At 40.2% G+C, this 25427-nt stretch overlaps 1 protein-coding gene across 1 annotated transcript in view; it reads left to right on the top strand.

Moving 5' to 3' along the window:
* BMAL1 (basic helix-loop-helix ARNT like 1) overlaps positions 1–25427 on the top strand; it is a 43289-nt gene that overhangs the window by 6888 nt on the left and 10974 nt on the right. The window contains exons 2-12 of the mRNA XM_081926913.1: positions 13067–13200; positions 14281–14428; positions 15286–15306; positions 16243–16281; positions 16692–16733; positions 18503–18660; positions 19212–19291; positions 21286–21378; positions 21655–21772; positions 22199–22348; positions 24544–24790. Coding sequence (XP_081783039.1) covers positions 14289–14428; positions 15286–15306; positions 16243–16281; positions 16692–16733; positions 18503–18660; positions 19212–19291; positions 21286–21378; positions 21655–21772; positions 22199–22348; positions 24544–24790 — 1088 coding nt within the window. The 5' untranslated portion in view covers positions 13067–13200; positions 14281–14288. The remainder of the gene's footprint in view (positions 1–13066; positions 13201–14280; positions 14429–15285; positions 15307–16242; positions 16282–16691; positions 16734–18502; positions 18661–19211; positions 19292–21285; positions 21379–21654; positions 21773–22198; positions 22349–24543; positions 24791–25427) is intronic.

Below are 25427 nucleotides of genomic sequence, written 5' to 3'. Positions count from 1 at the left end.
TCACTCCATAAGACGCACACACATTTCCCCTTTTTAGGAGGGAAAAAATGAGTCTTATAGAGCAAAAAAATACAGTAATTTTGCAGTCTTACTTGAAAGGTGAGGATTATTGATAGCATTGGAACTTGCTTTCTAATCAGTGCTTAGGTTACCAATCTTAGGTTCCAGTCCTGGGTACTTTTAATATATTGATGTGATTTATTGATTTAAAAGCATTTCTAGATTGCATCATATTTTTAAAGTTCCCTAAGTGGCATATGAAAACAGTATAAAAACAAAACAAAAAACCCCAATATAATAAAACCGAATCAGGTAAACACAGGAATTTAATAGCACAATCCAACCTTGTATATAAATGAAAGCCTGGGCAAAAAGATATGCCTTCACAAAACATTTGAAGCAAATAATATATGGCAGGGGGAAGAGCATTCCATAGTTCAGGGGCAACAGCAGAAAATGCCTATTTTCTGGTCACTGCCCTGTGATAGTCTGTAGGGTATAATTTCCCTAGGTCATATAAGTGATTACAGGTCTATATAGGGCAGCCGGTCAGGTTACTTGGTCCCAAGCTGTTTAGAGCTTTATATGTTAGTAGCAATATCTTGGAACATGGCTGGTAGCTGCTCTGTCCCTCAGCGCAGCTTTAATATTTATGTGTCCAGGTGCTCCACTCAGCAACCTGCCTGCAGCTTTTAAACCAGTCTTAAGGGAAGCCCCACATAGAGCACAATTCAGTAGTCCCATCATAAGGTTATCAATGCAAGGATCATGGTGGTCTAGCTTTCCCTTTCCAGGAAAGGGCGTAGTTGGCATACCAAGCTAAGTTAATAATAGGCTCCTCTTGCCGCAGGGGTTACCTGGGCCTCCAGGGACAGATGAATCTAGGATCACTTCCAAACTATGTACCTGTTTCTTCAGGAGAGAGCAACTTCATTCAGTGCTGGCAAACTCCTTACCTCCCAGATGTGGGAACTGCTCACCCACAGAGACTCCACCTTACCAGGATTCATTCTTTGATAGTTGGCTCTCACTTAACCCATCACTGCATCCAGGCAGTGGATAGGTATAGCCTCTACTCATTCAGATATAACAGAGAAATAGAACTGGATGTCAGCAGCATAGCGGTTATTTATTCTACTTAATGGTAATACTAGGCTAGACCTTTTTTTTTGAAAAACATCATTATTGCTGGATAATAATTCTGAATCATTAGCATTAAAATGGTTTGCTTTTGCCTTCTGGAATCTCAGGCATTATCCAAGATGTTTCTGAAAGCGGGTTTGCTTTGCCTATATCACTGTCTACAATTATTTTTCCTTTTACCTTTGCAGGTGAGCCTATATTGCTTACCATTTAAACATGGATTCTTACAAAAGCCCACTAAACCTGTAGCCCTGCTTGTATTCTTAGGGCAAGATCCAACATTGCACTAGCAGACCTTCCCCTTCCTCTTCTTCCCCCATGCCTTCAATGTGCTCCAGAGGTTTTGACAACTCCTGAAGCAAATTTTAGGGGCATCCATGGTGGGGGAAGGAGAAGAAGGACCAGTCTCATCTGCACAAGTGAAGATCCATAATACAAGTGGGCAGCCAATATTTCATATCACCCTTATTATTCTCTCCACTTTTATAAACCCGGGTATAGCTGCTTCTGCATTTTGGCAAACACAATCATATTGTGCCCTCTGTCTGTAGCAAACTTTTATTTTCCTTTTTGTACCCATGAAAAATAAGGTTGAGACAATGGCCTGGAACTGATACAGCACTGAATATGTATGGGTTATGTGCTGCCTTCTGATCCTCTGGTGAAGGATTGCAAGTTGATCTCTGTCCAGAATCCCTGAGAAATTGTTATTCATAAGTTATCAAGTACTTCACAATCTGAAGACCCAGTTTGGCATCAAGTAATGGACTGGTTGCAGCCTGAGTTACAAACTGACTTGAGATAACAGAATGCAGCCTTCCCAGCCTGTTGGCCTACAGCTTCCATTGTCCCTGACCATTGGCCATGCTGGCTGGGAATAGTGGCAGTTGTAGTCCAAAACATCTGAAGGGTTGTCCTAAAACAACATTCAACACACTGCTTCTTCCTGGGAATTAAATCAAGTTACTCCCATTGATTTGAGCGGGACTAATCTAGATGTTGCTTGGATTTGTATCCAGTTGGGTTTACTGCAAAGGAAGCCTGTTTAGGATTGAAGCCTAAATTTATACAGCTAGGAGAATTAAACTTTTTAGAGTTTTTTGTTTGTTTTGCACAGAGCGCGCATCTGTAATATTTTTTATTTTGCTTGTCACATAATTGATTTGGTGACATTTGTTCTACATAAGCAGTACTGTCAGTTCCCATATGTTCTTGGCATAGTGCATTTTTAAATTGGTTCATGTAAGCACTCATGTTTCAGTAAGTGAAGGGTAGTTAATAACTTCATAAGGGCGGGGGTAGACTTTAGTTTCAAAAAGAAAATCTGGAAACTACATTTAACCTCATTCTCTGCTGCAGCCTGTCAATCTGATTTCTGAATTGTCTCATGCATCTTTGCCTTAGTTAATTTGCTTAGTGGAGAGGTTGGGATCTAGGATGGCAGCTCCAGTCCTTCTCCTCCCCCCCCCCCATTTCCCTCTCTTTCTCTTTTTCTGTCTCCCCATGTGGAGAGCCCTACGGGCATCTGATGGCTCATTGATGAAGAAATTTTAGATTAGATGGCTTGATCCCATAAGACAGTGCCTGTATTTTTAGGCAGTACCAATGGATCTGTGCAGGTTTCATTTTGCAAATCATAGAAACCCAGGCCAAATTGCAACATTAACATATACTGTATGCAGCCCCTGATGTTTGAAACTCCTCTGTTTGGAAAGGGCCAGCGGTAGAGCACCAGCTTTGCACAGCAGTGGCGTAGTGTGGGGGGTGCAGGGGGGGCCGGGCGCAACATCTGGGGGTTAGGGTTAGGGGGTGCAAATCCACGGGTTAGGGGGTGCAAGTTACTTGCCTTGTCCTGGGTGCTGACAACCCACGCTACGCCACTGTTGCACAGTACAATTCCTGGGATCGCCAGGATAAGGGAGCAGGTGAGGCAAAGGGAAAGTCTTCTGCCTTTGGAGATCTGTTTCCAATCAGAGCAGATCATATTGGATTAGGTGATGCAACTGTCTGATTTGGTATAGGGCAGTATTTTCCATTATAATTACCTATTTGGGTAAAGGGTGTATAAAATTGATAGCTTATTTTTTAAAAAAAACAACACACACACACTCTAATTCGAGGTAGGGTCATCTAGATAGCAAGCTTGAAAATTTATTTTTGGTATTGCCTGAAGTTGAAGGGTGTCTTTTTTTTTAATCATCGCAATGGCATGAATAATATCCACTGCCAAGTGGTGACTTGCCACAGTAGGTTTAGAAGTGTCCCGACAGCAACTGCTCACATTATGAGACTTTTACTCACATTTCTGCATAGGATCTAGAATCTAAGGAACCATTGAAAATTCTCCTTATGCTGTAGACAGCTACTACAGTAGGTGGTTGCCCGTGTAATTGTGTGTGCCTGCAGAAGGGTGGGAAACCTCAGACTCTCTGTCTAGCCTTTGGGACTCTCCCCATGCTACACCCCATCTCCAGCATTATTTTCATCCTCCTGGAGTGTTGGTGCCTGGCTGGAATGTGTACTTGGAACATTATAAAGACTGTTGTTTGCCTGGGTAGAGGGTATAAAGAGGTATGTGTAGAAACCAGTGTATTTTACACAGGTCAAATGTCTATTAATTACTCCACCCACTCTTACCTTTGTCACTGTCCACCACTGGCATGCAACCCTGAAAGATTGCCCAGAAGGGAATGCAGCCTTTGGTCCTAAAAGGTTCCCACCTCAGCAGTAAATCCAGCATTTGTTGAACTCTTATCTGCTTTTGCCCAGAGTGTCTCTTTTCTGGCATAGGCCTCATGTCATTCTAAGGCTGCAATCTTAAGCATGCATTCTACCTGATGCATGGTTGTAAACCTAAGCATACTTGCTTGGCATTAAGCCCTGTTGGAATCAGTGGTTTCTGTTCCTAGTAGACATAGTAAATATAGTCCTATAAAGTTGCATACTTGATCCCTTGGGGGACATTCTATTAATTGAACAATGGTGGACAGGCTTAGTTCAAGGATTTATTCCAGTGATTTCTCTAAATAATGTTGTGCATAAAGCACATGTTTTAGGATAAGTGACTGTGGCAGGTCACCAATTCAGATTCTTCAGGAAATACAGTTTGGTTTGGTAACTGACAAGTAATGTGAAATGCTGAACACAGAAATATGTGTATGTCTATCCTGTTATTATGTGTGGTGTAAAAAAAATTGTGGGAGTCAATGCTGCTTTTGCCAACCTGGTACCCCATGTGATGTTTTGAACTACAGCTCCCATCAGACTTATTCAGTAGAGCCAAGCAGGCTGGCGCTGGTGGGACTTGTAGTTCTAGACATCTGGAAAGCACAAGGTTGGTGAAGGATGGCTGGCCAGATGTACAGTAATGGTTTATGTTTAAAACTTAGATTTCAGAATATCTTCCCCTAGGTGAATAGGAAGCTCTATTTGATGTTCACAAGGTCCATAATTTATAACTGTAGATTAGAACGAGACCTTTTCCAAGGTTTTTGGCTTAGGGTGTTGTTTACATACGCAGGAAAAGTCAAAGTGCAATCCTTAGCACCTATGCTAGTGAGTAAGACTAAATGAAAATTTCCTCTGATTATACATGCCTGGATCACACTGCATGCATCTCTTTAAAATGTACCAAAAGCATCATGGCGGTCCTGCCTTTACAGTGATTGTTATGCAGCTTGAAATACTGTTTTTGTAAAGCTTGAGGTGCATCTTTTGCTCACAGTATACCTCTGTGAATAATCCTTACCAAAATGCATAAATGAGTCTGGGAGGAGGCTAGTTTTGATCATGTCTCACTGAACCATGGTTCAGTGTAACAACTCAATGTGATTAAGTGCCTTATAGACACTTGTTTCTTTTATAATCAATCCTGCAGTTTTTGGATAGCGTGAGAAACAAATATATACAAAAAATATACAGAATAAGCAAACATGAAATGTAGGGTGATAGATTTTTACTACAATTAAGGAAAAATGTATAGTAAATTGGGACCTTTGCAAAAAACAATTTTCTAGTAAATTCTCTAATTCTCTAATAAATATTGTAAATCAGAACACAGATGTTTACGTTCTCTAAATTTGTTTTGTTGCTCCATTAAATCTGGGTCTTTTAATATGATACAGTTGACACAAGTATTTTCACAATTACATGAAGTGTGTGTGGTTCATATGATTGTGTCCCTGTGTGATGAAATGGGCCATTTTGAGGGCGGGCGAGGCTGAAAACAAACATAGAAAATAGTTGCCGATGGCTAATGCCAATGGCTAATGGAACTTTGTATAGGCATGCAGGCAAATAAAAAAATGTAATGAGCTGGTTAGTAAGATCATTGCCTACTAAGAACATTTGGTGAAGTCTTTCTGCATGTCCCATCACCTGCTGAGGTACAATTGGCAGGGATGTGCAAGAATCTCTTATGTCATGCCATCAAGAATGTGGAACTCTTTGCCTTGGGTGGTTTGTTTGGCTTTTACGAGCTTTTGATTTGGTAGCCTAAGGTAGAGGCAGTGCAGGTGCTAGTATTGCTCTTGATGTACTAAAACAGATTGTTGCTAGCCACAAAGCTCAGAGCTGCACTAAAAATCAGAATGGATGTCAAGAACTGTAAATTGTCTGATACTGTAGCTGCTTAAAGATTTGCTTGCACTACTTGCAACAATGTATGAGGTTGTGATTTGTGGCCAGTTGGATAAAAAAAGAGCACTTACTCCTTTTTGAAGCTTTATTGTGTTTATAATTCCTTGACTGTGTTTCTTAACCATCCCCTTGGACTTGTTCATATCTTTCCAAACCTATAGGTAGGTCAGGTTTAACATGGCCAGAATGCAAGGCGGTAACTCAGCTGCTATGGAAAGATGTCAGAGCTTTGTTTGAAGTTCAGTACACTATGAAAATGTGTATTCAACCTCAATGTGTATATATTTTATGTAATTGCAGGCTTTTCATTCATTAACATTTCCTATTGTTTATTTGGGGGGGGGGGAATACTTTATTATTTTGGTGAGCCATGAGCCAAGTTATAGCTACCTACTGAGAGAAGTCATTTTAACATTCCTTATCTCAGAATTTTATAATGTCTTTTTGGTGGGCTTAGATATGCTTCATTCTGGGAGGGGCAGTCTTAGCATCCTTTTTTAAAAAAAACCAAACCCATTACATGTTGGCAGGCATTGGGAAGGAATCATATGCACCACCCTCCAGTGATAAGGGTACATTCACCAACTTGTAAGCCAGCTCGATCCTACTCACCTAGCAGCCCACCATGGATGGACAAATCTATGTCCAAGCTTGATTGATTAATTGAGAAGTCTATGAGAGGGTCATATATGGTTGTATAATGAAATCAACTACATATCTATCTGGACAAAATATGGTGAGACATCCATAATAATGGTCTTCAACTTAATATAGATGCTGACAGACACTAACTTGTGGAGCCAACTTGGGGTCTATCCCATTCCAAGGCGACAGAAAAGGTGTTGTCCCTTTGCCCGCTCACTTAAAGCAAAAACATTCATTGAAACAGCCTCCTCTCTCCTTTGAACAAGCTACAGTATGTTTAAAAGTGGGAGAGAAGTTGCTTCAAAAAGCACCTTTGCAAAGGGCTTTAAAACAGCCTTGTCTCCTGTTTGTGCCTCTGGAGGTTCAAATGGGAGTGGGGGAAATTTATCAAAGCCTTTACAAGTCTCACTGTGCTCTCCTTTTAATTTTAATGGGATTTGTATTATGGACCAATGGCAGAGTTTTTGCTTCCTAATTTCTGATTACATTACGGTTTCTTAGTTTTGACGTTATTTCTTGTGCTTTATTGGGATAAATTATGTGGATTGGTGTTGCCTAATTCTTGGGTGTGGGGTGTGAGTTCTGGCCATTTTCTGGTTTAAGATATTTGGGAAGGCAGACTTTTTGGGTCTGTTGTTCTAAGTAGCATTTGCTGCCAATGCCTGCTGGCTTATAAAAAAGGAAATATAAATACAGATATGAAATATAAATAAAATAGAATCAGATTAATTGTATATTGAAATAGCTTTACTTACAGGGATTCCGGATTTCATTGAACTATACAACTGATAGTCCTGTATGCAGGAATATTTTACATTAGTGGCAATAAAGTTTAGGTTAAAAGGGGGCTCTCATTCTAAAGGTTGGGAATTACTGCTCTGTTTTCTTCTGTCTCTTCTGCCTCCTCTTCCCACCAACCTCTTCCTTTTCTCACTTCCTCTTCCTAGCCTTTCCACTTGCCCAAGTACTCACTTCTCTCAATCTTTCCCCCTTTAGTTTTACTGTTTGTTTGAAAAACCCTTTAAGCATTCATTTCAGAGAAGTGTTTTTGAAAACAGGTTTGCATATGAGGCTGTAATGAAATGGCTATTAGTCATGATGCCTTAATGCATGGGTAGGCAAACTAAGGCCCGGGGGCCAGATGCGGCCCAATTGCCTTCTCAATCTGGCCCGTGGATGGTCTGGGAATCTGCGTGTTTTTACATGAGTAGGATGTGTGCTTTTATTTAAAATGCATCTCTGGGTTATTTGTGGGGCACAGGAATTTGTTCATCCACCCTCCCAATATAGTCCAGCCCCCCACAAGATCTGAGGGACAGTGGACTAGCCCCCTGCTGAAAAAGTTTGCTGACCCCTGCATTAATCAAACATCCATGGTCGAGACTTTTTGCAGCTGAAAGCTAGTTTCTGGGGCGTGACATTCCTGCTTGTAGGTTCCTGGAGGCATGTGCTTCTCTCCTTTGGGAAAAAGAGTGCCAGTCTAGATGTACCTTTGTTTTCATCCTGCAGGGCTACTCTTACGTTTTCCATAATTTTCCGTTCACAAAACACATGCAGAGTTATTTGTTGGGAAGTCTGCATTGTATACTTTTGTCATTTGGGGATGCATAATGAAAGCAGGCACAACTTCATATTTCTTTTGCTAAAAGAAGTGCAGTGCAGACATTGTTGGTAATTGAAAAAGAATGCCTTCGTGGTGTGGTCCACTTGTGATTCAGCAAGTGAGGAGTGATGTCTCGTTGGAAAGAAACAAGCATTGTTTTATGGTGACAGTAATTTTTCCTGTAGGCAGTGTTGGAGCTGGCAGCGCTTGCGTGTTGAGGTCTCACCTCCCAGATGGGTGCCTCAGCAGACTTTTTAAGTTGACCTACTTTTTTTTTTTTTTGCTCTGACCTTGATTTGCTCATTGAGGTGTTTATGTGCTCATGATCTGATTTGCTGCGTGATTAAATCAATCATGTGACGATGGGCAGAAGCCCTGAATCCAAATGCAGGCAGAGTCTGTGACTTGATCCCTGATTTCTATTCAGTATCTCTCTGAGAAGATGTTTTAAGATAAAATAACAGAGGGAGAGTTGCAGCAGCGGCAGAATGCGATCCATCGAGAGCATGACTTGGTTCTCTTCTACCAGGACTCTAATCAGGAAGTGGCCTAGATGGCATTCTTTCAAATAAATCCTTGAAGTATCTTGGCAACAGGCTTGGGGTCACAATATGAAGAACTTGGCTGTGCTTGGGACTGTGGGTGTTCAGAGTATGTTACAGCAGGGCAGGGTTGCCTTGTTTGTGAGCTGTTTTGTGCAGTGCCTTGAGAAACAAGAGGAAAGATCTATTGTCAGTGTTCTCTCTCATTACATTGTAATAAAATGAGTAGCTGCCGCCTGGCAGTTAACAAGTATTATACCAGAGGTTACTAATGACAGAGTATTTTTTTAAAAAGCAACCTCAGTGTAGTGGATTTTATAATGGTTCTTGTTTTTAGCACACGGCTAGTGTGAGGGAAGCAGTGCAGAGGGGGTGTTAAAGAAAGCAGAGTTAGAAGACATCCCAGATATGCATTGAAAAATATAGTGGCTTTCAATACATGTCCCGCTGGCTTTGTTGGAAATTTGTTATTGTTAAATTTATAAATAAGCCACTCATCTGACCCATTAATAAGCCCACCCCAGCAAATTAATAAACCATAGTAAACCATCACACATTAAAAAATTCCCTATACAAGGCTGCCTTCAGATGTCTTCCAAAAGTCAGATCATTGTTTATTTCCTTGACATCTGACGGGAGGGTGTTCCACAGGGTGGACGTGACCACCAAACAGATTCTCTGCCTGGTTCCCTGTAACCTCACTTCTCACAATGAGGTAACTGCCAGAAGATCCTCGGAGTTGGATCTCAGTGTCTGGGCTGAACAATGGGGGTAGAGATGCTTCTTCAGGTATACAGGGCTGTGACCACTTAGTGCTTTAAAGGCCAGCACCAACACTTTGAATTGTGCTTAGATACGTACTGGGAGCCAATGGAGATATTTCTGGACTCATGTTATATGGTCCCAGAGCCTGCTCCCAGTCACCAGTCTGGCAGCCGCATTCTGGATTAGTTGTAATGTCTGAGTCACCGTCAAAGGTAGCCCCGCATAGAGCATGTTGCAGTAATGATGATGATAATAATAATAATAATAATAATAATAATAATAATAATAATAATAATAATTAAAAAAAAATATTTGTACCCAGCCCTCCCTGGCCGGAGCCGGGCTCAGGATGGCTAACATCATAAAACTAATGCAATATACAAAGAACATAAGAACAGACAATTAATTAAAATAGTAGTCCAAGTGGGAGATAACTGTAGCATATCTACTTAATATTTTACATGATTCTCGTACCTTAGTTATGTTAGGCTTCCTAGCCTTTCATCTTGATAGTGTAAACATCTTCCTGTTTCTTACTTATACCAAGAGTACAGCCATAAGCCCCACTGAATTCAATAGGACTTACTTCCAAGTAGACATGGACAGGATTGCCCTGTAAATCATTAGGGCTGCCATGTTAATTTAATCCAGAGGTGGCTAACCTAAGAGGTTATTTTGTACCAGCTGTCAAGACTCCTAATCACCTGGCAGTCATTTTATTTTAGTTCATTTTAAAACTAAATGAAGTGAAAGTCCCCTCAGCTTTGGAGAGACCATCAACTCTTCAAAAAATATAGGCACTTCTACCTTGCCTTGCCTTGCAGAGACAACTCTTCCTGCTCAGGAGCAACATAATTTCAGAAAGGTTTTAAGGCTCAGGAAGGAGCGCTCCAGCTGATGGGCCACAGACTGTAGGTTTATGAATTTTTCTATACTACAGTTGGCTACAACAAGAGAAATCTTTTTCACATCCAAATTATAGAAGTCCTTGCCCTGTGAAGCTCATTTGGGCCTTTTGCCACTTTCCACTGGTTGGTAAATGCTTTTTTCTTCCAGCAAACTTTTACCTTAATTAGTAGATGTCATTTTACCTCATTATTCTTGTCTGTTCTTAAACTGTTAAATTGTGTCTTAAACTGTTTGCTTCTAATATTTTATTACAAAGGAGCTATTTTAATGGTTTTTAACCAGCCTGAATTATGAGTAAATATTAAAAGGGTGGAGATATACATTCTTGTGCAAATAAGCATACAATGTGTTCTTCTTGGCTGCATATCAGTCTTACTCTAGAATATGAAAATCTAACAATTAAAAAAGTTTTAGAAATTATGTAAGGCAACATACAAATAGCAATGCTAACACTGAGAGCAGGAGGCTAAGTAGTAAAATTACATTTTAATTAGAAGTTATTGAAAAAAATTGTGTTTTGTGAACATGTAAATATTGAACCACAGGTGGTTTGCATAGTACGCTTTGTTGGGTTGGATACAGAGTAAAGTGCACAGAGATGGGCTGAAGGAATTAAGCTTCCCAACTCCATCTTTCCTGGAGGTCAGGAAATGTTGTTGAATGGGATGAGGGGCTGAGGGAAAAGGAGGTTCCCAAAATGGGGCTGAGAAGCCTTCTATAAGCAGGGTTTCCATTCGTGGAAAGTGCCTCAATCTAATGTTTGGCTGTGTGTGTGCCGCCCCCCCCCCCATTTCCAGGGGCTTCATTTCAGTATTGACCCCCAATTATGTTCCAGTCCACACAGGAGAGCTTCTGTACATACATAGGTTAGAGGCCTGGCAGTTGCCCAGTCACCTATCTATAAGAGTCTCCACCAAGGAAGTAACCAGGCTGAGAAACTTTTCTAAGTTGGGAAAGGGTTGGTACTTGTTCAGGCTGTTGAAAGTGCCTGGCACAGGCATGCTGAGACTTGTGAGTTAGTAAAAAGTTTTGCCAATATAGTTGCAAGGCTGCACGAGTGAGTTCCTCATTCACAGTAGCTCTGCATGGCCTTCCTTTGTGTGCATGGAGCTGTTCCATTTGTTGAAATTAATGGGGGTGGGGAGTTTGTGTATCTGAGCACACATCCTTGTACATAATTTCAGACTGGGCCATAAAATCAGATGCCAGCCTGAAGATACATTTAATTTTGTTTGATTTTGCCTTGAACTATGAATAGTCATCATCCAGTGCTATGACGCATGGATGTGAGGGGTGGATTTTGTTTATGGTCTCTTGGTTTAACTGATTATTTCATTCATCTTTATTTGGTGTAAAGAGAGGCAACATTTGGGGCTGCGTAATGACAGACATGCTTATGTGTCTGTATTCCTGACTACTATGTATGTTTGTATCTGTTTAAAATACAGTGGTGCCTCAGGTTACATACGCTTCAGGTTACATACGCTTCAGGTTACATACGCTTCAGGTTACAGACTCCACTAACCCAGAAATAGTACCTCGGCTTAAGAACTTTGCTTCAGGATGAGAACAGAAATTGTGCTCCGGTGGTGCTTCAGGTTAAGAACAGTTTCAGGTTAAGAACGGACCTCCGGAACGGATTAAGTACTTAACCTGAGGTACCACTGTATATGCTTTTCTGTTGAAACAATATATAAGCAGAAACAGAACTATGATAAACATAATATCAGGCAGCAAGCAAAACCAATAAATGAGCAAAGTTTATAAAGCTTAAAACAGAGTCCATAAAACTCACTTAAAATTCATCTATTGCAGCAGCAATACTCAATAAACAGAAAGCTCTCTCAAATCTTTAAAAAACACTTAAACCACTATTGCACTCCAGATGTTCTGGGCTACAATTCACATCAGTTCTAGCCAGCATGACCAGTGGTTGGGGGTGATGAGTGTTATGGTTCAAAATGTTTGGAGGGCAGCAGGTTTGGGGAGGTGGGCAAAGTCTTGAAGAACAGAATGGGCTTGATTGTGTTCAAATGATATAAGTGTCCCCCTCATCTATTGTGGGAAGAGCATTCCAGGCTGACATCACATACAAAGAAAAAAGCCTTTTCCCCTTTCTGGCAAGGGGTATTTGCAGGAGGGGTCATTTGGGGTGTGTTCCTATGGGACAAAAGGGCCTCAAGTCATTTAGGGATTAAAAGGTTCAACTCAACACCTTAAATTAGTGCAGTGCAGATTTTTTAAAAGATGCTGTTAATTGTCCAGAACGGCCATTTCCTCCCCTGCTGTGAACCAACTGAAATTTCTGAGCTGTCTTTGCCAGCCTCATGTACTATGTAATGCATTGCAGTATTACAGCCTGGTTGTTACGACACCTCCGATAAATCTGATGTAACTATATCTGCCTAGAAAGTGCCAGACCTGGTACATCTCATGGATGGTATTTTGACCACCCACAGTATCAGCTTGACGTAAATGCTTTTCCAAACTACAAACTTGCTTCTTCATGGGGAAGTTGACAGAATGTCACCACTGAAGGCCAACTATGCACACCTCTCTCTTGTCTGGATTGAGCTTCAGTACATTAGCCTTCTTCATGCAGGCCATTACTGAGTCGAGGCATCGATTCACCACTGCCACCCTCTCACCTGATTCTGATATAAAGAAGTGGAATGTTTCCTAGCAGATTAAGGTGTGGACCCTTTGAACTGAACAATGTTAATTGGTTGTCACCTTGAACATTTTTTTAAAAGCATCAGAAGAATATATCTGGTGATGTAATAAAGGAAATTGACAGTGTGATTTGTTTCCTACAACCCAGGCATTTGGAAGCTGCTGAGAACCAAGGCTGGAGGAAATGAAAGGAGGGTTAAGGTGATTGGCTGCTTTTGCACTGGCAGCAGGAGTGCACATCCTTCCAGAGTGGATCTAAGATTCCAGAAATCAAGTCTACAGGTAGGAACAGCCATCAGGGTTTTGGTGCTTTTGGCTTGCGTCTGTATGTACGCTTACTATATTTCACAAAGATGGAAATAAGAGTGGACTGCTTTGTTTGTTGAACTCTTAAGAACTCTAAAAATGCTTATTACGCAAAACCATAATTGAAAACTAATTATATTGCCCCACCTCTTTCCCCTTTTAAGTTACTTGAACCTTAGGCAGCTCTTTTTCCATGGAGAAATTTGTTTGCTTTCTACCGTTCTTTTTCCCCAACTCTTTATCATTTGCCTGTATTTTACAGATGTCTTGCCATCCTCTCAAATAAAGTCCCATCACTTTTTATCTTTTTTTAAATGTATCAATTCTAGGCTTCATATAATATTTCAAGAACTTGAAATCCATGGTGTGTTTTAGGAATATGAGCACATGATGCAACGCCAGCTGCTATACATTCAGAAGTGACCAGGAACTTACATGACAATTAGTTTTTCAGAGCAATCTTGTTGGCTACAGCTTTAGTTTAACAAAGAGTACTGTAGCACTTTGAAGACTAAAAAAAGCATAGCAAAACTGTTACCAGAGTCACCTTTCTCTTGACTCGAATTGAAATTGTAGGCTTCAGCCATGGTCCCAGTGGCAAGACGTAGACCTGGGCATAACGGCTCTGTTCAGCAGTAGACTACTTAGGTGATCTTGCCATGATGACTTTAAAAACAGACTGTAAAAAATCTCAAAGGATTATGGTGATTAGTCTTCATGGAACATCCAGGTTCAGAACCCCATGTACTTTTGACTGCCACCTCATGGGAACAAACAAAATGGCTGTCTCCATCTTACCTCTCTTGCGAGCTTTTCAGGAGCACTGGAATAGACATTATTTCTGATACTGAATGGCATTTTTTATCTATTCCTTCCAGTAGAATAGGGGAAAATATTTCTTATTATACTTAATATAATTGTTGTGAGAAATTATTGTAATGAAGTTAACTCTTAGGGATAGCAGGGGCTATATGGACCCATTAACTATTCTTGTGGTGTAGCCATTCGGTAAACCAATTTCCTGTGCTTCTTTTCTTCTTTTTGTGGTAATTCTAGACAATCCAATGGCTGACCAAAGGATGGACATTTCTTCTACAATCAGTGATTTTATGTCACCAGGCCCCACTGACCTAATCTCTAGTTCTCTTAACTCTTCAGGAATGGATTGTAATAGGAAAAGGAAAGGCAGTTCTACTGATTATCAGTAAGTGCATTTCCTATTAGTATAACCTTTCAGCTGTGCCTGTTGTTAAAATTCCATTTTTATTTGGAGTCCGTTTTCCTTCCAGAAATAGTGGAAATAGATGAGGTGTTTTTCAACCTGTAAAAAAATTCCTACAGTGATCTATTAATTAATGGGAAATCACAAATACACTCTTTTGAAGAGAATTGAGTTTTGGGGGACAATGGACTTTCATTTACATAAATAATGACTGCTTTGTAAACGTGGCACAATTAGTTCTTATCCCAAATATTTGCATTTATAGGGGGGTATTATTTGTTTTATTATTTGATAAACAAGTCTTTAATTGTAAGTTGAATTAAAGCTGAACAAATGATTCCATTCTTTGCTGATTATTCTAGTTCTGCTTTCAGAAAAAGTTCAGAGATGTTTTGTCAGGCCCAAAGCGCACATTGTTCACACATTACTTTCTTTAGTGTCCACCTGAAACAAAATATTATGAAATAAATAAAATATTTCAACTTTTTCAAAAGTCTTAACTTATTGTTGTTAATTTTTATTGATAATTTTATTGGGGGTTTTTTGTATACCACTCTGAGGTGTCCTCCCCGCAATCAAGCAGTATATAAATTTTATGAAAGAAATATAAATAAATAAAAGTCGTGTGTGAATAGAACAGACCTATACCTATGTTTGCAAATGCAATTATCCTACTGAAACATTAGACAGGAGGTTCAGATTTTTAATAAAAATCTTCTCAAGGTACACAATTGCAATGATCAAATAGTAGAAAGTAAGATTGACTGAAAACTGAATGTGGATAGAAAACGCTTTTCATCATTTAGTATACATTAAACAATATTTTTCTCTCTTTTCAGACTCGATGGCTTTTCTTTTGAGTAAGTACAAATATCATATGGGGTAAGGAGGGCCTTGTTACAATGCTCACAGTGTAAAAGAATTGCAAGAGAAAAAATCTGATTGTTTTCAAGCACAGTCTATATTAACTGTTGTTTATCTGGCTAGTCACTAGTAAGCAAAGTTCATGATTCTGATAAAACGCCTTTTTAAAGAAAAAAGCTCTTGGGAAGGTGTGTGTGTGTATCACAGTACTTGGATTCCTGTTGTGTGATTGGCATTGCACCCTCTACGCTCTGTCCTCAAATGTAGAAAGGGCTAGCCGAGGGGGAAATGGCTCGCCATTTTCAGTGGCAGGCCAGTCTCGTGCTCATCAGATGATAGAAATCTTGTGGAGAAGAGACAGTGGGGCTGTAGGTATCTCACGCCAAATGCACATAGGCCACCCCCATGAGAGCATATAGGGTTCCAGATCATGGCGATAGCCTATACATATTCTGTAGATGCTCCTACAGCTCATGTACAGTGTTGAGAAGGGGGGATTGTGAAGCATGATGGGGAGACGGGGCATATGGCCCCTTGTCACTTGCTGCACTATATCAGTTGTGTGGAGAGAAATGCCTGAACCAGGCTCATGTGTTTAACTAGATTGTCCTTAATGTATCCACCTTCTAAAGTTAGCTGCTGTTTCTTTTAAATTAGGTAGATATATCAATGCATTACAAAGGATGGCCAAGTTCCAAGGATACATTTAAATGTGGGGTGGAGGTGAATGTCTGCTCATGGCCATTCAACAGCCCATTTTTTATCTTGGTTATTTTCAGAAAATATAGATATAATGAATGCTGCTGCAGCACGCCATCTGTTTTTACTTGTGTAAATGCTTATGTTTTAGCAAGGTGTGGGAGTGAGGATCATTGAAGCAAATTCTGCTGCATTTTTACCCTGTTGATTTCTCTTTTGTTCTGGTTTTGTAGCGAAGGTATGGACACAGATAAAGATGATCAACATGGAAGGTATTTATTTGTGTATCATTGCTGAATTGATTGTGCATCTTGAAAAATAAGTGTATTCAAAGTAAAGCTCGGATAATTCTAGAGAGTGAGATAAGGAGATGTGGAGTGTAATTGAGGTCTGTGAGAATCTGGAGAGTATACAAGGACTGGGGTAATCCTACTGGAAGATCAAGTCTTAATATAACACCTAGATGAAATAGAAATCCTCACCTTGGTGAGAAAATGCGTAGTTGTGATCCTTCTGAAATGTAAGTGGCTGTGACCCAAAGCATCGTGCAGTTAGTTCTACATATTTAAGTGGGCTTTGAGTATAGATTTATTTGAAAAGCATCTTTCTTCCTCACCTTGTCTCATGGCAAACATTATATTGCTGTCTCGACTTGATTTGTATCACTTTTGTTCTCTGCTAGGTTGGAATATACAGACCAGCAAGGCAGAATAAAAAATGCAAGGTAAAACAATGGGTCTTTGTTTTAACTCCACGAACAGTGAGTGAGCTTATGATGTGATCCATAAAGGCCTTTTGGATGTGTTCCTATAATGGATTTTTATTTCTTTAATAGAAAATTATGCTCCTACACTCATGAGAAATGAGCATACCAGGTTATATTAAAAAGCCATTTCATTTTTTGATCCAGAGATTACAACATTTCTCTCTTCTGCCAGCGCATCCCATATAGTTCCCACTAACAAGGATATTTTTCAAACCCTGCAGTTTGTGCTTCCTTAGTGTTTCCAGTCTATAGATTGTGGATGAAGTTAAAGATTTAGCTAATTATGAAGTATTTAAACTATATCACGTGACAGAGAGATTTATACAAGTAATAAATGTGCCACGTACGATAGATGTGATTTAAACACATAATCTTACAATAATGTTTGCTACAGCAAATCATAGAATCACTTCAGAGTTTGAGACCACGACCTTATGTTGGGTTCAGATTCCAAAAAGGTTAAACAATATGGTAATTGAGTTAGAAGTGCAGGCTCAGGTTCATCCCATACTTTTCAAGATCAGCATCACTAAGATTCAATACAGTGATGTACCTTTCTTACAGGATATGAAACACTCTTATGCAAAAAGGACATTTAATTAACTATGAAGTACATATCTTTAGAATATATATAAATTATAAATACATATCCATGCATGATATTTATTGGCATGGCAAAGTTATATTAGAACAATTACATTTTTAACTTTACATATTTTTGAATATTTGATGAGTAGACTCATCAAAATATTTTGCAATACGCACCTGACCTATATGATCATTTAAGGTTTTTGAGTTTGGTGGATCCCTAGAATCTGTGGGTGCTTGTGCATCACACACACTGCAACACCTATATGATCATCACTGACCATTACCCATTCAGCATCTTTCTAGTGAAGCCTCGCCTTCATGCTGTGTGGAAGTCCAATTTAGAATTTGATTGCCAGACAAATTGAGTGTTGTGAAATGGCTTGAAAGCTGCTCTGAAATGGTCTGTCTGTTTTCCTGCAGGCTGGCATACCCGAGGCTTAGGGTTGTTGTCTAAACTAAAATAATTCATTTCAGATAATTGCAGTGATTCTTGACTTCTTTTTTTCCCTTTACATGACCAAGACTATATCCTCATTTTACCCACGTGGGTGGTGCTTTGGGTAAAACCTCAGTGCCTAGGACTTGCCAATCGTATGGTTGGCGGTTCGAATCCCCGCAGCGGGGTGAGCTCCTGTCATTCGGTCCCAGCTCCTGCCCACCTAGCAGTTCAAAAGCACCCCTAAGTGCAAGTAGATAAATAGGTACCGCTTTATAGCGGGAAGGTAAACGGCATTTCTGTGCACTGTGCTGGTGCTGGCTCGCCAGAGCAGCTTCGTCACGCTGGCCACGTGACCCGGAAGTGTCTGCGGACAGCGATGGCCCCCGGCCTCTTAAGTGAGATGGGCGCACAACCCTAGAGTCGGACACGACTGGCCCGTACGGGCAGGGGTACCTTTACCTTTACCTTTATATCCTCATTTATAGTTGGTTTCCCTCAATTTACTCATCAGCTTTCATCCTCCTGTTTACTTTGTTTCATTTCTTCATTATGTAGCCAATGTAAAGTAAATAAAGGTTTATCTCCTGATAACTGATAATGTAAGCAATCCTGTCTCTTTTTTCACAAAAGCAATTAAGATTTGTGATGTAACTCTGGATACCTGAAATGTCATGATCCTTATTTCATTATCACTTAGGGAGGCTCACAGTCAGATTGAAAAAAGACGCCGTGATAAGATGAACAGTTTTATCGATGAATTGGCCTCTTTAGTGCCAACATGCAATGCTATGTCCAGAAAACTAGATAAACTTACGGTACTGAGAATGGCTGTTCAGCACATGAAGACGTTAAGAGGTAAATTTTAAAACAACCTGTGTAGTTAGAGAGGTTACTTGTGGAACTTAAAAAGCAGGGGAAATGTTGGTGTGATGGAGCAGTGAAAGCACTTTGCACTTATTATTTCAGTATTGCTTACACCATTGTGGTTAAGTAGATTAGTATTATTTTAGATGGGAGAATGAAAGAGCAGCAGTTTACCTGAGGGCACCTTGTGAGATTTTGACTGAAGTGAGATTTGAACTAGCTTGCACCATGTGATCTACAGATTTGTTAAAGGGGCTTTCATACCAGTAAAAGATACAAAATAGATATTTTATCATGCCAACCTTTATTGGTAAAAGGTTTGTAAGTTTCTGAATAGAAAGAAATTGCTGCTGTCTCATAGTAGCTTTTGGGAGCAGCGTCTACTTGGTTTTTAGTATTTGAGGCATCATTCTAAGCATTACTAGAAAACAGACTAGGGACACTGAAAATAGTTGTGCAAATAGAATGTAACCCCTTCTGCACCTGGCACAACTGGTTTATTTACTCAAAGAATAATTACTTTTCTTCCCTTTGCCTTTAAGGTGCCACAAACCCATATACAGAAGCAAACTACAAACCTGCCTTTTTGTCAGACGATGAACTAAAACATCTTATTCTTAGGGTATGTGTTAACTTCAGATACATGAAAGCATGTATAGTGTGCAATGAAAGAGAAGATTCTTGTAAGTATGGTGGCGTTTTCATGTAGGGTGGAGTTCTCTTATACCAGACACTGCGACCATAAATTCCTCCAGTGTAGGAGATGCATGCTATATGCAAAAGCTTCAGCCCAGGGCTTTCTTCAGCTGGAACGTACTGGAACTCAATTTCTGCACCTCTCAGGTGGGCGCCATTATAAGACAGCAAGGGAGGCATTCATGGTGAGTTCTGGCACCTCTTTTTCCAGAAAAAAAGCCCTGCTTCAGCCCTTTTTAAACCAATGGACTTACCAGCAAGTCGCTGTCTGCCTGTTATGAGCACACTGTGCTAACCTCAATATAGTGTTGAGTAAGCTCCCCAGTAACATGAAATTCTGGATTAGTAGCCAGTAAACCAAAAAATTGATAATAAATTCCCAGGGACTACAAAAAGTGATTATATAATTCATAATGCTCTACTGTTTTGAGGTTGACTAATGTGTTTCCTGAGCAGAAATGCTAAAGGGAGATGAAGCACCTTGGTTTCTTGAAAATGGCCTTTGATTTCGCTGTCTATTCACCCCACTCCAGTGTTTTCTTCAGGCAACAATGTATTCTGTATTGGATAGGGAACCTCTGATTTTGCTTGAAGTGCATGTGAAGGATGACACTGACTATAATTTCTTGTCAGGCTCAAGGTGTTTTTTATGGCAACGTGTGATATTTAAAACTTAGTGGAAACTGACTTGATATTTATTAAATTTGGGGTGTCCATACTGTTTCAGTGAATTACAGTAATAAAGCCCATCTGCTTACCTGTCGGTACAAACATGGTATCTAGTAGTATGCTATACAACATAAAAACGCTCCTTTTCATTGGTTGCCACAAATCTTCAAAATCTCATTTGCGTTCTGCAAATTTGATCTGACTGCCCTGCAGGTTTTACCCACTGGTAAACGAATGCCGAGTCTCTGTCCTGCCGAAGCAGCTTTGGTGTGCAACTGATACAAATATTCAGGCTTGGCTCTGTATGCTTCCATATGGACAAGCACTCCAGTGAAATTAAGTAGGATTTATAACCTTATTTTTAAGATCGGAAGAGAACATCTCCTATGAAACTTTAGAAAAAGGCATCAGTAAAAGGAACCCAACTCTCTCCCACCCTGGGTGAGATTCATCATGGTCAGATAAGAGGTATAAACCAAGCGATAAAGGGGTGCCATCTTGTGGTGTAAGACAACCTCTCCCCCCCTTTAATGTGGTGAAAAGATCTAGCAAGATCTTCAAGCAGTATTTTCATTCTTTGTTTTGCATGCATATGACCCCTTTCCAAGTGTCTGGTAAGATACTCCACAAGAATAATGTTCTGGAGTCTGCCTTGCATTAATCTAGCCTATTTCCAGCAATTCCTTTTCTCCTGGTTTCCTAGAAGCCCCTTTGGAAAGATTGCTGGCAACAGCCCAATGAAAGTGAGTCATTTTTGTCTTCCCTGCTTCTATGGCCTTTTCCACCCACACACATGAACAGCTCCTGGCAAACTCTTAAGATCCTGACAAAGGTTTCGTTAGAGCGAGAAGAGGAAGATTAGATGACCCCTTACTCTCCACCCCACCCTCACGTCACCCCCTGCAGTTTTTGGAAATTTCCCTAAAGAAAGGTTTTTTAAAAAGAAAAGATCAAGTGCAGTAAGGTGGTTTTTAAATAATTGCTTAGGTGTGACTGAATGTTACCCTTTACAAATAGACATTTACCAGTGACATTCAGCCATTTTGCCTTGCCATTTTCTGGCAGCATTATTTTAAAAAAATAGTGTCGCCATACTCAAGTCTCCACTGAATTTTTTTGCCGTGTGCTAATCTAGTTACATTTAAATGCAAAGTGTTTGGTTACCGAAATTCAACTGCATGTTGTGAATAATTTTAACAATGTGTAAATAACACACTATAACAAAGTGGCCGTCCTGTGTTTCCCAATTAGGCTGCAGATGGTTTTCTCTTCGTTGTGGGCTGTGACAGAGGCAAAATACTGTTTGTGTCAGAATCAGTCTTCAAGATCCTCAACTACAGTCAGGTATATTTTGTCTTTCTTATGATGTAGAAAAGAACAGAGCCTTGTAACATATTTTGTTCAACTCAGTGGTGGATGTAGATGACTCTGTGCTTAAGCTATCAATATTGTTCTCTGTTTTATTTTATGGGTTGAAGTGAAATATTTCAGTTTACAAAAACAGTATTGTTTTCATTCATTTAAAATATCAGTCAATTGAAATGTTACAAAAATGCTATTAACAGTTTTTCTTGCATGTCTGTAATAATTTAATTGGTTGTTAACATTCTTTATTGGCAGAATGATCTGATTGGTCAGAGTTTATTTGACTACCTTCATCCTAAAGATATTGCCAAAGTTAAGGAGCAACTTTCTTCTTCTGATACTGCACCACGGGAAAGGCTCATAGATGCGAAAAGTGAGTGACTGGAATGTTCATTGAGCTCCACTGGCTAGTTCACAGGTCCTGATGATTTTAAGCTAGCACAAAATAAAGTGGAACTATTACCTTTTGTTACTTGGAAACTGTGGTTCAACTCAGGAAGCATGAAATCACACTGGCCCTTTTTACAGCAGTTTCACACTCCTGACTCATGTTTGGCTTGTAATCGACTGAAATTCCACTATCCTTTTCATATGTATTGTTGCTAAGCCAAGTATTTCCAGTCCCGTAATTGCTTTCCCTGAATGCAGAACTTTGCTTTTGTCTCCATTGAATATCATTCTTTTGAGTTATGTTCATGGATACGAACTATCTAGTTACAGATCTGTATATTTGAAAATAGAAATTTAAAGCCAAGCCAGATTCACCATTTTGGATTGGTGTTTTTTCACCCCACTGCAGCTGGACTTCCAGTTAAAACAGATATAACGCCTGGACCATCACGACTATGCTCTGGAGCAAGACGTTCGTTCTTTTGTAGGATGAAATGCAACAGACCATCCGTGAAAGTAGAAGATAAAGACTTTCCTTCCACCTGTTCTAAAAAGAAAGGTATCAGTAGTATGCCTTGATTAATCTAGAAAAATAATTTTGGTTCATTCCTACCAATTAAGGTGTTTATCTGAGATCAAATAAGACCCTGCAAAGTTGTAACTATGTGAAAAAATAAAGAAGAAACCTGACTCCCACTGGCTTACAGTTTCTGACCTTATGAAGCACTTCATAGGTTTTGCATATGGGATCAGATTTGCACTGGCTACATAAAGCATCATTTGGGAAATGAGATTTAGCTTACAGTCCTTCCATGACTTTTGAGTCCACAAATGGTTGAAATAATAACATTGTAATAATGCTATTGCTAAAAACAGTCAATTCTCTTAACAGTTTCTAAGACTTTTTGCTCTCAAATAGTATATGTTTGGTGACGCAAGTTGCTAGTGAGGTCAGAATATAGATTGTAGACATAACATTTAAATTGTTGATAGCAAACTGCTTTCAGAGCCAAAGATGATAAAACGTGTAATTTTATCTGATTCGTCCTTCCCCCTGTGTCCCCTGAAACTCTGCTCTAGGATGTTGGTTGCCCTCCAAAGGCGGATGGGAAGAGATACAGGGAGCTTCAGAGAAAAGGGAAATTAGGGAAATATGTCTTCCCTCCCCTGAGAAATTCAGCAAGATAGCAGTTCCTTCTATGAATTCGGAAGGAGTCCCTGGCTCCAGCCCCAATGGCAGAGGAAGTTGCTCAGGCGCCTGGGACAGCATGCCAGCGTGAGGGTGGGGCGAACAGCCCATAGGGGCGGGGCGCACCTCGAGGCCCCCAGAGTCTGCCTGCCTCCTCCCACTCAGCCGCCCTACAGCTGGAGGGAGGCAGCAGGCAGACCGTTTGGGCAGCACAGAGCCTGCACGTGCCCAAGCCACTGCGTCTCTCCTGGGAGAGTTGTGTGGCTCAGGCGCACTGCAGGCCCCACGGTGAGTGCCACCCAGCACTTTGTCACCCCCCTCAGTGGTGACACCCAGGGCGGCCCTCACCCACAGCACCCCCCTTCCTCCACCCGTGTCCAGCCCATTGACATTAATATCTTAACCATTTTACAAAGACAAAAAGGTTGTGCTTCACCTACTACAGATAGAAAGCCAGTATCACAACCATGCCCCGGAAATTCAACGTCAACTGTCTAAATTGGACGTATTGAGGATTCTATGGCAAACTTGTCCACCTGACTTACAAAGTATCAAAGTTGACATATCCAGCAGGAGTCCTTCTCTTCCTTTTCCTGCATTGATCAGATTATGTTGCCCTTGCTTGGAAATAAAATTATTTGACTATCTTAAGTGTAACAGCAATGGATATTTTTAAGGAGAAAGATTGAACCGGCCAAGTTCATCATAATGGACTCAGCCTCGAAAATCAATATCTTTAAAATAAAACTGCACTTTGGAAGCGCATAATCAGAATGATCCTATGTTCTAAACACTTGAAATGTTGGTAACTCTGGATACTGAGGGGATTGCATAATTTAATAATTAAATGAGTTGATCTTTCAAGAAGATCTAGATAGTATGCAAACCAGTGAGGAGTTCATTCACATGAAACTTATTTTTTAAAAAAGCTTAGTTTTTTAAAATGACCATTTTCTCAACATATCTATAAATTCTACTGAAGCAGTGTGCATTACACATACTGTCAGAATGGGGTGTGTAGTCTGATTTTCTTATTAACAAGGCAGCACATGTCCTCTTCTGAAGGTCCATGATAACAACTAGGTAGGTGTACAAGAGCTGGACTCTGCTAATGGGAACCTGATATTGCTCCCTATGGTGGGCCATAAAACAGCAGTGGCTTCTTGGAACCCACTGCATGACCCTTCTGGAGCCCTCCATGAGGAGCTTTTCCTGCAGACTCTCTGGTGTATGGTCAGCTAAAACTACCAGCTGCTGACCAAGATGATGATCCAAAAATTGCCTGATACCACTTTGGCAGATGTCTTTGTTCAGCACTGCTGTAGCAACTTCTTGATCCTCTCCCTGCCCAACCCAGGAGTTCTTGGTTTCTGAAGAAACCAAGAACTCCTGGTCCTGGACCAAGCATATGCATGGAAGTCTGCATACATACAGCCTGTTGCACATTGTACAGCTCTTCAGAAGTTGAATGCTTAAGATGCCAGATGTTTCATGTGCCTGAACCCCAAGCTGCCATTTTCCCACCAATGCAATACTGATGACATAAACCTTATTTTCTTTTGTAGCAGACCGGAAAAGCTTTTGCACTATCCATAGCACAGGATATTTAAAAAGCTGGCCACCAACAAAAATGGGACTAGACGAAGACAATGAGCCTGATAATGAAGGCTGTAATTTAAGCTGTCTCGTTGCAATTGGACGGTTACATCCTCATGTAGTTCCTCAACCAGCAAATGGAGAGATCAGGGTTAAACCGACAGAATATGTTTCTCGGCATGCAATTGATGGGAAATTTGTATTTGTAGACCAGAGGTAAGAACAACATCTTTAATTTATGCTATCAGGACAATGGTCTGTTGACTTAAGTTCATTCTTTTACCTACTAATGTTTTTATTCAGAACAGCAATAATATTAGTTATGAAAATAAATAATTGCAAAGTACTTTTGGAGCAATTATGTATCCACAGTTTGTGACTCTAAATTACTTCTCACCCTAAAAGGCAGAATTCCTGTGGCATAAATGTAATCATTTGTTGCTCAAGAATATTGACACCTAGTTTGATGAATAATAATTAAACTTTTTGGTTAGAAAAATGGGATGCAATCCACAACCCCCCATGGTGCTCATATTATCTCCTTTCCTCCTAGCATAGCACAGGAAACAAAGCACAATCTGACTGATTTGTTTCTGGACCAAATTCAGAATGCTGATTTTAACCCACAAAGTCTTCAATGGCCCAGACATTAATAAACTATGAACCTACTTTACCTATATCTAGGGCTTGAGGTAAACACTGGAGGCCCTTCTCTGTGTGCCCCCTCCACCAATAGTCCAAAGGGCCTTTTCAGGGGTGACCCTCTGTTTGTGGAATGCTCTCAGGAAGGTTCACCAGCCCCAGGCCTTGGCATCTTTTTGGTGTCAGGAAAGACATTTCTCCCAGTCAATTG

Source organism: Podarcis melisellensis, assembly GCF_964234715.1.
Source record: "Podarcis melisellensis genome assembly, chromosome: 1".
Taxonomy (NCBI): domain Eukaryota; kingdom Metazoa; phylum Chordata; class Lepidosauria; order Squamata; family Lacertidae; genus Podarcis; species Podarcis melisellensis.
This window is presented reverse-complemented; position numbering and strand designations above follow the sequence as displayed.